At 28.0% G+C, this 13,246-nt stretch overlaps 4 protein-coding genes across 8 annotated transcripts; 2 read left to right on the forward strand and 2 right to left on the reverse strand.

The window, feature by feature from the left end:
• Window positions 1–186: 186 nt before the first annotated feature.
• Usp14 (ubiquitin specific protease 14) lies at window positions 187–2,690 on the reverse strand. Of its 2 annotated transcripts, none has more exons than XM_069131698.1 (6): window positions 2,516–2,690; window positions 2,229–2,407; window positions 1,668–2,132; window positions 1,287–1,556; window positions 918–1,206; window positions 187–838 (listed from the first exon to the last, which is right to left on the reverse strand). In XM_069131698.1, the coding sequence occupies exons 1-6, from the start codon at window positions 2,529–2,531 to the stop codon at window positions 564–566; spliced, it is 1,494 nt and encodes a 497-aa protein (XP_068987799.1). In that variant the 5' UTR covers window positions 2,532–2,690; the 3' UTR covers window positions 187–563. The 2 variants fall into 2 exon arrangements, with proteins under 2 accessions (XP_068987799.1, XP_068987806.1); XM_069131705.1 differs by having other exon boundaries at window positions 2,229–2,420; window positions 2,516–2,683.
• Window positions 2,691–2,866: 176 nt separating this feature from the next.
• Gbeta5 (guanine nucleotide-binding protein subunit beta-5) lies at window positions 2,867–5,243 on the reverse strand. Of its 2 annotated transcripts, none has more exons than XM_069131724.1 (6): window positions 4,810–5,243; window positions 4,532–4,718; window positions 4,301–4,437; window positions 4,112–4,230; window positions 3,674–4,031; window positions 2,867–3,569 (listed from the first exon to the last, which is right to left on the reverse strand). In XM_069131724.1, the coding sequence occupies exons 2-6, from the start codon at window positions 4,635–4,637 to the stop codon at window positions 3,240–3,242; spliced, it is 1,050 nt and encodes a 349-aa protein (XP_068987825.1). In that variant the 5' UTR covers window positions 4,638–4,718; window positions 4,810–5,243; the 3' UTR covers window positions 2,867–3,239. The 2 variants fall into 2 exon arrangements, with proteins under 2 accessions (XP_068987825.1, XP_068987818.1); XM_069131717.1 differs by having other exon boundaries at window positions 4,532–4,742.
• Window positions 5,244–5,786: 543 nt separating this feature from the next.
• Window positions 5,787–8,783, forward strand: blw (ATP synthase subunit alpha blw, mitochondrial). The gene is made up of 8 exons (XM_069131734.1): window positions 5,787–5,966; window positions 6,288–6,398; window positions 6,491–6,840; window positions 6,959–7,315; window positions 7,397–7,778; window positions 7,863–8,007; window positions 8,099–8,216; window positions 8,293–8,783. The coding sequence occupies exons 1-8, from the start codon at window positions 5,901–5,903 to the stop codon at window positions 8,405–8,407; spliced, it is 1,644 nt and encodes a 547-aa protein (XP_068987835.1). The 5' UTR covers window positions 5,787–5,900; the 3' UTR covers window positions 8,408–8,783.
• A 492-nt stretch (window positions 8,784–9,275) lies between these two features.
• On the forward strand, window positions 9,276–13,165 carry CDC50 (cell cycle control protein 50A). Of its 3 annotated transcripts, none has more exons than XR_011176091.1 (5): window positions 9,276–9,608; window positions 10,009–10,827; window positions 10,896–11,061; window positions 12,412–12,516; window positions 12,656–13,165. XR_011176091.1 is itself a non-coding variant. In XM_069131754.1 (5 exons), exons 1-4 carry the CDS (start codon window positions 9,557–9,559, stop codon window positions 11,650–11,652), a joined length of 1,050 nt encoding a protein of 349 aa, XP_068987855.1. In that variant the 5' UTR covers window positions 9,281–9,556; the 3' UTR covers window positions 11,653–11,696; window positions 12,412–13,165. The 3 variants fall into 3 exon arrangements, 2 of the variants coding, with proteins under 2 accessions (XP_068987843.1, XP_068987855.1); XM_069131754.1 differs by adding an exon at window positions 11,640–11,696 and having other exon boundaries at window positions 9,281–9,608; window positions 12,412–13,165; XM_069131742.1 differs by having other exon boundaries at window positions 9,278–9,608; window positions 12,412–13,165.
• The last annotated feature ends 81 nt before the right edge of the window (window positions 13,166–13,246 follow it).

The following is a 13,246-nucleotide window of genomic DNA, read 5'->3' on the forward strand; positions in this document are numbered from 1 at the left end:
TAAATTTTCAACTTCTTTCATTTTTTGCAGTAGTGAATAATACGAAATTATAATGGTAGTTAAAAATATAAATATCTCTTGAATATATGACAGTTCATTTATATTTACATTGCATATCATAAGGATACTATACACGTTCATATATTTTCAATATATTTTCTAAAGTTAAATTAAATATGGATGAAATTAATTTTAATTGCAATTTTATTGTAATGTTATAAAAGAACACTTTAATGGTTTACAATTATCTATTTTTATGTAATTCAAAGATTCGTTATCACCACGTTTTTTTAAGCGTATAAAATCAATGAATGTACATAGATCTTGCGTATTCACATTATGCAAAAATTATATACGTAATGCATCGTTATTAGATTTCTATAATTCAGTAGAAAATAACTGCCATTGATTTTACGAATGGTATTCTATAGACCTTAATATTGAAATTATATTGATGACCGTTTGTATAAAAAAAAATGCATTTTTATCGAATAGATGCAAGTTGGAACTGTGTTCCGTTTGTCTTAATCTTTATGGAAACTTGTTGGTTATATATATAAGAATTATTTAGTAAGTGAATCCTCATTGTCATCTGAATCAGGTACTTCTAAAATTTTTGGACCATATAAAAGAACATATGCGCAATGCCAATCGCCACCACCGCTAAGTTTTAGTACTTCTTCACTAGTTACAGCGGTAACGTTCTCATCGTCACATTTTAACCATGTATCACTTTTCTGTCTAACCCAAGCTACATAATGGCCACTACTACTTGATCGTCCCCTATGTGTTAGGACTGCTTGTAATGTATAATAACCGCTGTTATTTGATCCTATATCTGTAATTATAACAATATATATGACAATACAAACATATTAGTTTTCTATTGATTTCTAATCTCTGTATAACTTTATTACCATCTGGAAACGAAAACGGTTCTTGTTTAACTTTCTTTTTACTTTCTGTTTTATCTTTCCTATTGATTATGTTACGCGATTCTTCCACTAAACGATCTTCGTATTCTTTAAATTTTTCTCGCATCGGTGTAAGTTTAGTTTGAAGTTCACTGCTACATAATTCAAAAACATCGAATTCAAGAGGAAATTTAACATCTTTGAGAATTTTTGCATTAATTGCTTCTTTCTCTTTATAATAAAAGCGTACAAATTGGATTGTTAAATATGCTGGCAATCTGCTAATTTTTGACTGTAAAATATGTTATCTTCATTAAATGGAAATATTAATGGTTTAAAACATAAAAGTTTGTATTGTATAATATTTTTTACCGTTTTCGTATACACTGCATCTCTGCCAAGAGTTGGTGACATTTTTGTAATTTGCTCCTGCATTTTATTTCTAAGTCCAGAATGCATGTATTTAACCTCTGTAGAAATAAAACAACTCAGTTGTAAAAATTCTTCTTTTCCCTTAGTAGGAGGTTCATCCTCAGATTCTATACATTTTAACTCTGTATTAAATGTTCCTCCAAAATACTGTTCAATTAATGAACGTGGCTTGTAACTTTGTCCATTATTTTCTAAGGCAACAGGATTTTCCTATGATTAATTAACACATATGAATAAAATTTTTCTATATAGGTATAATATTTAAAATATATTATTAGTTATATATATAGTTTAAAACATAATGTTGGGTCACTTAGTAACCTTCGCTGGTAATTTTTGTTGCAACATTCTAATAAGTTCAGTCCAACATTCATTAGCATCTTGTTGCTGAAATCCACCATGTTCAGATTTTTCAGCAAATCTTGGAAATGCTAGATGCATCATTTGGACAAGGACAACAGGTGGCAAAGATGATCCTTTGTCCATACTATCATACAAATCTCTTAACGCAGCCGTTATACTTTGTGCAGGTACAAGCGATGAACTACCAGCAGCTGCAAGCCCTCCTGAAAAATTCTTTAGAGCATCTCTCAACTCTGGAACAGTTTTTAGGCACTGTACAGTTGCATTAAGATAACAAGTATTTCCTAAGTTTGTCAAGCCAGCTGGTAAATCTAAAGCAGCAGCTAATGCAGATTCATTCATATCTTCTAAAAATAATGGTTTTTCAGTTGGCTCTGCTGGTACATCTTCTTCCTTAGAGCCCATCATTAAAACAGTAATACCCTATAAAAAATTAAAATGATAAAAGTTTTATTCTTTGATTTTAAGTCGTAAAATATATTTATTATCCATAGAAACATTAGTCCTATTATTCCTTACATCTTTCAACTTGATATTGCCCCAATCATCATCCTTTAATGTCATTCCTTTTAACATAACTTTTTGCCTTTCAGGCTGTACTCCTGTCAGTGCAAAAAGTTGTGCTTTAAACAACATTGGTTCTTCATCTGTATTAACTTCTACATTAGGAAAGTGTTCTTTTCCCCATTTTACTTTAACTAAAACAGAATACTTTACATATCAAATACTGAAAACCGTTCGATATAAAATTAAATAAAAAAATTTAAGGTTAGTCTTTCAATATCTCGAATTTTTCCAATACATACTCGAATATTGAGGCATTTCTTCTCTTTTATTTAAATATGTTTGGTTTTTCTTTAATTTATACCACTTAATTTACAAAATATTTTTTACTGGTGATTATTAACATGCATAAACTGCACCGTCAGGCATTCACGTACTATACATACGTATGTACATCTACACTCCCATTCATACATACATATGCATGCAAGATACAAGCATTCATATATAGTATATAGATCTAAGAGCGCAGAACTTGTATTTGGTAGCTGGCCAGCTGATTGAAAAATTAAGAAATTTATATCATATCTCATATAGTAGTATTTTTTATGTAATTTAAATTGAATAATGCATGAAAAAAGTGGCAAATAATATTAAATATGCATGAATTAAATTTTTATTAAGTTTCATACAAGATAATACTGTATTTGATTAAATAGATATTCTATTTGCAGAATTTCCTATAAATTAGGACCAGCCTAAAAATTATTAATTTTAAGCTATCACATTGTTATGATCGTGATAATCACGATTTTTAATTTCACTTATTTTCTACAATGTATGTATAATAATTATAACAATATTTTTTTATGTTACAATATTGATGTATCTTATCAGTTTAAAATACTTTAATTAAAAACAAAATGTAACGTCGTCATACAATTTCTAAAATTTATATCTTGCACAGAAAAAATTATAACTTTTATTTAACAATATGGCAAGATAATAGATGTGATTTTATTAAAATTAAGCCCAAACTCGTAGAGTTGAATCCCAGCTTCCAGTTGAAAGAGCAGTTCCATCTGGAGAAACTCGTAAACAAGACACTCGATTTTCATGTCCGTATAAAAACGCAACTCGTTGACATTTTAGAGTATCCCATATATTTACAGTATAATCATTATAACCAGCAAACAGTAAACGTCCACTAACGCTTAGATCGACTGCATTTGCTCCAAATATTATACTTTCTTTTGCATAAACTGCTATTTCTCTATCTGCACGTAGATCAAAAAGACGGCAAGTTGCATCATCAGAACCTGTTGCCACTGCATCACCACCTGGATGAAATTTTACCTAAACTCAACATAACATGATGCAAATCATTTTCTTATAATAGCATTAGCTTAATCTTGTAACATTATCTATTTCACGAGTAATAAAGATAAATTTTTACATACAGAATTAACATCAGATTGATGTCCTTCAAAACTTTGAACACATTGACCAGTCCGCATATCCCATATCAAAACCATTTTATCACAACTACCAGAAACAAATGTATTACCAATTTCACTTGGTGCTAAATCAATAGACATAACATCACTTGAGTGACCAAGAAAATTTTGTAACAGTTGTCCACTTTCTACATCCCATAAAGAACAAGTACTATCTCCACAACCCGTTAGAATTTGTTGATCACTATTAGGAAATACACAACAAGACATATAAGATGTATGTGTAGCAACAGTTTTTTTACGAGTTGATACATCATCTTCTTGACTCAAAGGATATACAGTTACTTTATTATCTAACCCCCTGCAAAAGAAATGAATATAACATTTAACATGTTACTAAAAAATTATTGTTATTTCATAAATCTTAAATACATTTAATACCCGCAAGCAACAAGAGTACCACTTGGAGCATAAGCACAAGCCATAACCCAGATAGTTGGCATAGTAAGAGCATGTTCTTTATTTGTTGTAAAAGCATCCCATATTATCATTTTGCCATCCTGAAGCCATTTTTATATTAAGAAATATTTTAAAAGTTTAAATAAAAAATAATTTTAGGTATATCCTGACCTGTGAGGAAGATACGATATGACGTTTATCTGGTGACCAATCAGAGCAAAGAACTTTTGCTTGATGACCTTTTAATACACGACGTGGTTTTACATTAATGCAACTAATTATTTCAAGTCTATCTGCTACACTAGCAACTGAAATATAATATTAATTATTATATTTTACTATAATTGATTTTCCTATAAATTTTTATTACATCATGATACAAAGATTAAAAATTAATATTACGGGTAATATCGTTCAATTTCTGTCGTTCATCTTCTAAACGTATTTTTAGGCTTTCAGCTTCTTTTATTAATTTCTCTATATGTTCTGACTCAGTAGCAGAATCCATATTTCTGTTTATAGAATACTAAATATTTCTTAACAGAAAGTATACTATTCCACTAAACAAGGTAACATTTTTGTATAAATGCTGCTACAAAAAATTTTCCTTTATCTAAAATGTGACTTTTAATTAAAACAATTTCTATATTGTTAAGTATAAAGTATAAACAATGATTTACCTGTCCTGTCACCTATAGACCTCGGAAAATAACTGCAGTGCAAATGTAGTTATTAATAAAGCAATAGATATTTTTCCACATGAATGTACTTTCTCTGTTCTTCTCACTTCTGTTTGGATAATTTTCTCATTTGCTATTGCATACAAAATTTGTTAACATATACTCCATAGGCAGTTGCGTCCAATAATCAATACGATACAACAATAACAAACTTTAGCGCCGGTGCAATGACGCTTTCATATTTAATCAACTTAACCTGAACATGACATTTCATAAAAGTAATAAAATTGCTTAATTTTTATACAAACTGAAAGCTACACGCCTAAATTTTGCATGCTAATTTCTTCTAATAAAATTTATTATTAGAAAAAATATTTTATTATTACAATATTATGCTGGTCTTACACTACCGAATGTAAGGAATATCAAGCGATATATACTACCTATTGCATTTTAGGTAGTAAATTATTTACTTCTTAATTTGTAGACAATTATAAAATTTTCAATATGTTGAAAATCTAAATACGATATTAAATATATATATATTTTATTATGACAAAATGTATCACAGTTATATATAAAAGTAGCATTTCGTATTATATGTTATTTGTTTATATCTATATCATAAATATTAATTATATATTTATGTATGTGAAAACAGACGCTCTAATATAACGTTATTTTCATAATAAATATACAATTATTGCATGGTATCTATTTTAAATCTAAAATTTGGCGCCAATTGTTTTTAGTAGCATTGTGTAATTGCACGTAACCTCGTACCCAAAATCTATTGTATTCAAATTTATACACGATGAAGTTAATTAATTATATATATGTTTTAAAAAATTTGTTTGAAATATAGCTTATATAATATACTTTTCATGCATTATAGAACACGAAAACATTACATTTATGAATTAGTATATGTATCTGGATACGAGGTTACGCGCAGGTCGATGGATATCGACTTCCTGTCGGTAGAGATATTAGAGTGGGGCTGCATGAGACGTTTCTTCGGCTCGGTCTTGTCTTGATCACTTTTCTTTTTGAAACCCGTAGTCCGGTAAACGGGCTTGTAATATACCAAAATGGCTCTTCAATCCTTACGTTTGGCTCCTTTGATCGCAAGACAATTGTCGAATACTACGGTTCAGGTAATATAAGATACATAATTTCTTTTTTCCAATTTGTCTATGAAAGAATATTTAAATGGATCATGCCGACATTTTTCACTTTGCAATAATCACATGCACCCATACGTTCCTTATATTAACTTTCATTTTTGAGGAAATGAAACATCTTTCATTAATTACAACCACTTTTATCGAAATTTTGTGACAGTTGAAATATACGTCACAAATTTTGCTCTTTGCGACAGATTACATAAATAGAATAGTATCAAGTTATGTAATAAGTATATGGGTAATATATTTTTACTGTATGTAATAACAATATGTTTTAATTTTACATTGTAGGTCAAATGGCGCCTTGCTATACCCTCTTCCAAATTCCATGTATCTAGCAGTCGGCGCTCTGCTGAAATTTCTTCCATTTTGGAAGAACGTATTCTTGGCTCAACCGCTAAGGTAAAGTAATAAAGCTTATTAATATTTACAGTGCAATAACTTATGTATATATAAATAACACAAATTTCAATCAAATGTTACATAATCTATAGGCTAATCTTGAGGAAACTGGAAGAGTGCTTAGCATTGGTGATGGTATTGCCCGTGTTTATGGTTTAAAAAATATTCAAGCAGATGAGATGGTGGAATTTAGTTCAGGATTAAAAGGCATGGCTTTGAATTTGGAGCCTGATAATGTTGGTGTTGTCGTCTTTGGCAATGATAGACACATTAAGGAAGGTGACATTGTCAAACGTACTGGAGCTATTGTTGATGTTCCGGTTGGAGAAGAATTGCTGGGACGTGTTGTAGATGCGTTAGGTAATCCTATAGATGGTAAAGGACCACTTAATAGTAAACTGAGATTCCGTATTGGTACCAAAGCACCTGGCATCATTCCTAGGTATTTATGTATCTATTTATATAGATGCTATTACCTCTGCATTGTGCTTCCAATAACTTTCTATTATTCATACTTTATATATATATATATATATACATATGTACATATATTTTATCAGGGTGTCTGTGAGAGAACCTATGCAGACTGGAATCAAAGCTGTAGATTCTCTAGTACCTATTGGTCGTGGTCAACGTGAATTAATCATTGGAGACAGACAAACTGGAAAAACTGCTCTTGCTATTGATACAATTATTAATCAAAAACGATTTAATGATGCTGGAGATGAGAAGAAAAAGTTGTACTGCATTTATGTTGCTATTGGCCAAAAAAGATCCACTGTTGCACAAATAGTAAAACGTTTGACAGACAGTGGTGCTATTAATTATACTATCATTGTTTCTGCAACTGCTTCTGATGCAGCACCTCTTCAGTATTTGGCTCCATACTCTGGATGTGCAATGGGAGAATTTTTCAGGTATATTTATATAAAATAATTTTCTTCTTTTATATAATTGTAAACATGATACTGAAACAATTTATAATGATTTCCTTACAGAGATAATGGAAAGCATGCTTTAATTATTTATGACGATTTATCCAAACAAGCTGTTGCTTATCGACAAATGTCTTTACTGTTGAGACGACCACCAGGTCGGGAAGCCTATCCTGGTGATGTATTCTATCTCCACTCTCGTCTTCTTGAGCGAGCGGCTAAAATGAATGAAAGTTTGGGAGGTGGTTCATTAACAGCTTTGCCTGTTATCGAGACACAAGCTGGTGATGTGTCTGCTTATATTCCCACAAATGTTATTTCTATTACCGACGGACAAATTTTCTTAGAAACGGAATTGTTCTATAAGGGTATTCGTCCTGCGATTAATGTAGGCTTATCAGTATCTCGTGTCGGTTCTGCTGCTCAGACTAAGGCTATGAAACAAGTATTGTACATTTCGTATAAATTTATAAACGCATACACATTTAGTAAAGAACATTTTAAATAACTTTTATATTTTATTTAATAGGTCGCTGGATCCATGAAATTGGAGTTGGCTCAATATCGTGAAGTAGCAGCTTTTGCGCAATTTGGTTCCGATTTGGATGCTGCAACTCAGCAATTGCTGAATCGTGGTGTTAGATTGACAGAACTTCTAAAACAGGGACAATATGGTACAAATTGATAATATATACAATGAGTTTAAATTACAAAAAGACTAACAAACTTTTGAATAAAATGGAAAATATTTATTAATGCTTTCAGTACCCATGGCTATTGAAGAACAAGTAGCTGTTATCTATTGTGGTGTCCGCGGGTATCTTGATAAGATGGAACCTACTAAAATCACGGCTTTTGAAAAAGAATTCCTCGCCCATATTAGGTATTTAATTTACATACGCATTTTGTTTAAATATATTTTACTACATTTGTATTTACTTAATCTTATATTCTTTCAGAACCAGTCAACGAGATCTTTTAAATACTATTGCTAAAGACAACACAATTAGTGAAGCTTCTGATGCTAAATTAAAGCAAGTTGTTACTGACTTCCTTGCTTCCTTCTCAGGCTAAAGTGTCAATATGAAATAACTAATAATTCTCTGCTATGCAAGAGCTATGTGCAAATAATATTCATTATCATAAGCATTTTTAGTGTATGCTATTTGCACATTATAAATATCATTACAAAGAATTCCATATTTAAACATTATATCACAATAGTTACACACACATTACATGTTGACTGTTGACAAAATTGAGAATATGATTTTGGTAATTAAACAGATACTTCTCCTGAAAAATGTTCTAAACATAGCAGATATGGGGAAGTTAACAAATGAGTAATAAAGTTCTAGAATTTTTCAAATCTGTGTCGTTTATTTCTCTTGTATAATTATAATGTATGATTATATTTTATTTTTACAATAAATTATATTTTTAGCCAACATTTGAGAACGGTAGCGTTAATTTTTTTGTATTTTTCCTACGATATTTTACTTTAATATGTATCATAATTATGTCATTTTAAACATTGTGTCCCTAGTTAATAAATACATGGATAAAAGAAACATATTTTTAAGAAATAGAAAAGTACTTATTTATTTCAAATTTTGATCCACTTCTGATTAAAGTAAGTAATATCATGATATCTAAAAATTAATTTAATAGTATATATATATTTAAAACTAAAAGTTACTAGCGTATATTAATAAGTAGGAACGAATAGGATACGTTATTAAAGATATATGTTTTTATATATTATAAAAATTTTCATCATAGAAATATTTAACTAGTTTTAACAGGATGAGCACAACTAAAAAAAGTCCCTTGATAAGCAAGTATCAACGTCAAATAACAATTATCTAAGTCAATAAATGTTACGAATCTATAATGAGTAAATATATAAATACTTTGAAATTGAAGTAACTACTAATTATTTAAGGAACATTTTCTGCAGATAATAAAATTAACACGATTGAAAAAAAACGTTTAATTCAAAAAGTGTGTGTTTAATTTTTAACGTGTTGTCTGTGTTGACTATGTTCATTATTGTTCTATGCTCTGTCGTCATATAGGAGTCATGTCATGTTATATATGTAATTAATGTAAGTAGGAGTAGGAGTTTCACAAATAATTGATATCCTATCAGTTTTACAAATGTTCGTATTCAATTGTTGAAACTCTTGATAAGAAAATAGATTATTTCTTTAACAAATAAGCATGACTTCTATTAACGAAGTTAGTTCGTTACCTAAAACAAAGAAACCTTCAGGTAAGTTTGTTATACGAAAATTTCAATTTCTTGTTAGGTTATATTTGATATCTATATATGAAGATTTTACAAAAATCTTAATGTAGTAGTAGAAATAACAAGTGTCTCATTATCTATATTAAAATATAAAATTCTTATTGTAAAATCAAATATTTATTGTACATCTCCCATACATGTATTATTTAAATTCCCACTCAATTTCTCCCTATTCATTTTCTGTTACGATATAAGTAGTGTCTGTATAGTATGTAAGTTTAATATATTAGGTTGTAACAGTAAGTAAGTTAAAGTCAAACTCAATATTTTTCTTTATCTGACTAAACTTATTTATATTACAATCCAATATATATTTATAATAAATTAATGTTTTAAATAAAGATAATATGTTTTATTTATACAGATAGCGCATTTAAGCAGCAACGTTTACCTGCTTGGCAACCAATACTTACAGCTGGGACTGTTTTACCAACATTTTTTGTGATTGGGATTGCTTTTATACCAGTTGGAGTTGGATTGCTTTATTTTTCTGATCAAGTTAAAGAATACATTTTAGATTATACAGATTGTAATTCTACAAATATCTTTCGTGCAAAAGGAATGCCTGTTAAATGTGCGGATATTATAGCAGAAGGTCATAGTCAACCTTGTTATTGTAAAATAAATTTTACTTTGCCTTCTGACTTCAATGGAAAAATTTATATGTATTATGGTTTGACTAATTTTTATCAGAATCACAGACGATATGTAAAATCAAGAGATGATAATCAACTGTTAGGAAAATTGAGTCCTGACGTCTCTGGGGATTGTGAACCATTTGCTTATGTTGGAGAAACACCTATTGTACCATGTGGTGCTATTGCTAACTCATTATTTAGTGATGATTTAACATTGTTTTCTTTAAAACACAAAGCTCCTGTACCATTATTAAAGACTGGTATAGCTTGGCCCTCAGATAAAAATATCAAATTTAGAAATCCAGAGGGTAACTTAAGAGAAGTATTTAAGAATTTTACAAAACCAAAAAATTGGGATAAATATATTTATGAGTTAGATAATGAAAATGAAAGTAATAATGGTTTTCAAAATGAAGACTTGATTGTTTGGATGAGAACTGCTGCTTTGCCTACTTTTAGAAAACTTTACCGCAGAGTAAATCATACAGTAGATGGCTTCACTGAAGGTCTAGTAGCAGGGAATTATACACTTACTGTTAATTATAGTAAGTAAAAGTTATCAATATATATTACTTATTGAAAATAACTTTATAAATGAATATTTTTTTTGTAGCATATCCTGTGTCTGCCTTTGATGGCAGGAAAAGAATGATTTTAAGCACTACTTCTCTTCTTGGTGGAAAGAATCCTTTTCTTGGCATTGCTTATATAGTTGTAGGATGTATTTGTTTGTTGTTAGGCATTACATTATTAATAATACACATCAAATGTTCTAAAAGGTAAACATTAATATATATATTACATTATATTTTCTCTTCTTCACTTTTTACTAAATGGTGTTGTGCTTAAAAGGGGCTTTAATTAAAAAAAATTAAAAAATGCAGTTGCTCTATAAATGAATTCCTTTTTTAACAAAAGTATTATAATATAAATAGAAAAGAGATATACTTTTTCATCTACATTCATCATATTGTATTTACTATCAAGCTATCTTGAAAAGTTAGTAAAACATTTGTCTAAGTGTTAGTAAGCAACAAATTTATTTGACTGTACATTAAACTTAAATTCATCATATGTACTTTTTTGAGAAAATAGTTGGTAATTAATCGGTAAGCTTGATAGTTATTGCATACATTAATCACTATAATATAGTAAGTAATACCAATTTTGAAAATACTATAAATTTATATTATGTGTTATTTTAAACAATGAATTGGAAGAGGTTGAGAATATTTAAATAAAAATGAAAAATACTCTTGTTCTAATTAATTTTTGTATTAATGTTGATATTATTATATATTTTAAATTTAAATTTGATAATAAACTTATATAACGTTATATAATGTATGTTATACAGCAAACTAATGTAAAGATGACTGCAACAAAGTATGCTTAGGGCACCGTAATTGTTCTTGTAAGTGTTTGTGATATTGTGTTATGTCTATCCTGCAAGAATGTTAATTAATGTTTTATACATAACATGGCTTGAAGTATATCTTTTAAATACTAAATTTAGACAATTTTTCATGAGTATCTCTTGTATTTAATTGTATTTAATTATTTTATGAGTTAAGCCCAATTATGTGCATGTAGTTATGTATATATTATACCTGTTGTCCTTTATTTTTAACTTTTCAGAATTTCTGTATAACTATAACTGACTATATTGATATGACTGATATCTTTTTATTAATAATTCATATTATTCACGTTTTTATACATTGCACAATATATATTTGTTAATGTCATATCATTTTAAAGTAATGTAGAAAAAAAATTAATTAATATAGCATCATTCTGTATATGTATTTTATCATACATTGTTATATTTAAGTAAATTACTTCTAATAAATCTATATTTTTGTATTTAAATATATAATATATAAAAATAGTTAGAAATATAGCATGTAATTGTTTAGAAGGTAAGGCATAGAACATTTATCACGTTGTATGAGATATTTTGTTAAGAATTAATCAAAATGTTTTGTTTGTATTGAATTATTACATTCTTTTGCCTCTTTTTATAGAACTAAGCTTGCAATTTAATGAATAATTTAATAGTTCGATATTAATATTTCATCCTTAATTTCATGTCATTTCATTATATAATTTTGATATATATTTTTTAGTGTAACAGAGATGATAAATGTGACTCCAAATACACCATATCAAGAATAATTATACATAGTTGTTATAAAAATTGAAGAACATTCTGGATATCCTGCATTTAATTTGTAAGTGTCAATATAAAATAATTTAGTTTAACTATAAGATGTATATTTAATAAAAATTGTTTATTGATTCATGTCTTTTTTTTAGTAGATATCTCAATCTATTTTTTCTGTTATTCTTATATTAATTGTTATTTTATAGAAGGAACATTATAATTCTCTGTTGTTATGAAGAATATAAAATCAATATGTAATGTAAACATAGTATTTATGTATGATAAAAAATATATTATACCATAAGATTAAAACATTTATTAGAACATAGAACGTAAGATTGTAAGTATTTATATATCTTTTATGTACATGTATTGAGATACTCAAAGTATAAATCATTTTAGAATGATGTAAAGACATCAAGAAAGGTAACATACAAATTTTTTATATTTTTGGAACTCTAACAAATTAAATAATTTCAGTGAAAAATCAACCTAATTAGAAATAAATAAAAGTTATAAATGTGATCTGCCACAATATTAAAATGGAAACAATATGATTTTTGTGTATCTTAATACATTTTAAATTTTTATGTGTAACACATTATTATATAGTACATTTTCAAGTTATAACTTATTGTGAACTATTTTTAGTTTTATTCTAGTCATTTGCAAATGTATAAATATATGTATAAATAAAAGAATCACAATAACTTTCATTCATGTACTTACACATTTATTTCTAAAATTAAATTACTTGAGGATATATATATATATATATATATATATATATATATATA

Source organism: Bombus flavifrons, chromosome 1 (genome assembly GCF_040668555.2).
Source record: "Bombus flavifrons isolate JBK064 chromosome 1, iyBomFlav1_principal, whole genome shotgun sequence".
NCBI lineage: Eukaryota > Metazoa > Arthropoda > Insecta > Hymenoptera > Apidae > Bombus > Bombus flavifrons.

What these genes read in the sequence shown, in the direction of transcription:
- Usp14 (XM_069131698.1), bottom strand. An exon ending in GCAATATCAAGTTGAAAGAT is followed by an intron (nt 2,133 to 2,228) that starts GTAAGGAATAAT and finishes AATTTTTTATAG; the next exon opens with GGTATTACTGTTTTAATGAT. An exon ending in ACCGTTTTCGTTTCCAGATG is followed by an intron (nt 839 to 917) that starts GTAATAAAGTTA and finishes TTATAATTACAG; the next exon opens with ATATAGGATCAAATAACAGC.
- CDC50 (XM_069131742.1), top strand. Translation starts at nt 9,557, where the DNA reads ATGACTTCTATTAACGAAGTTAGTTCGTTACCTAAAACAAAGAAACCT. An exon ending in TAAAACAAAGAAACCTTCAG is followed by an intron (nt 9,609 to 10,008) that starts GTAAGTTTGTTA and finishes TTATTTATACAG; the next exon opens with ATAGCGCATTTAAGCAGCAA. An exon ending in CACATCAAATGTTCTAAAAG is followed by an intron (nt 11,062 to 12,411) that starts GTAAACATTAAT and finishes TATATTTTTTAG; the next exon opens with TGTAACAGAGATGATAAATG.
- Gbeta5 (XM_069131724.1), bottom strand. Translation starts at nt 4,637, where the DNA reads ATGGATTCTGCTACTGAGTCAGAACATATAGAGAAATTAATAAAAGAA. An exon ending in GGTACTCTTGTTGCTTGCGG is followed by an intron (nt 4,032 to 4,111) that starts GTATTAAATGTA and finishes TTTCTTTTGCAG; the next exon opens with GGGGTTAGATAATAAAGTAA. An exon ending in ATCAATCTGATGTTAATTCT is followed by an intron (nt 3,570 to 3,673) that starts GTATGTAAAAAT and finishes TGTTGAGTTTAG; the next exon opens with GTAAAATTTCATCCAGGTGG.
- blw (XM_069131734.1), top strand. Translation starts at nt 5,901, where the DNA reads ATGGCTCTTCAATCCTTACGTTTGGCTCCTTTGATCGCAAGACAATTG. An exon ending in GCACCTGGCATCATTCCTAG is followed by an intron (nt 6,841 to 6,958) that starts GTATTTATGTAT and finishes ATATTTTATCAG; the next exon opens with GGTGTCTGTGAGAGAACCTA. An exon ending in TCTAAAACAGGGACAATATG is followed by an intron (nt 8,008 to 8,098) that starts GTACAAATTGAT and finishes TAATGCTTTCAG; the next exon opens with TACCCATGGCTATTGAAGAA.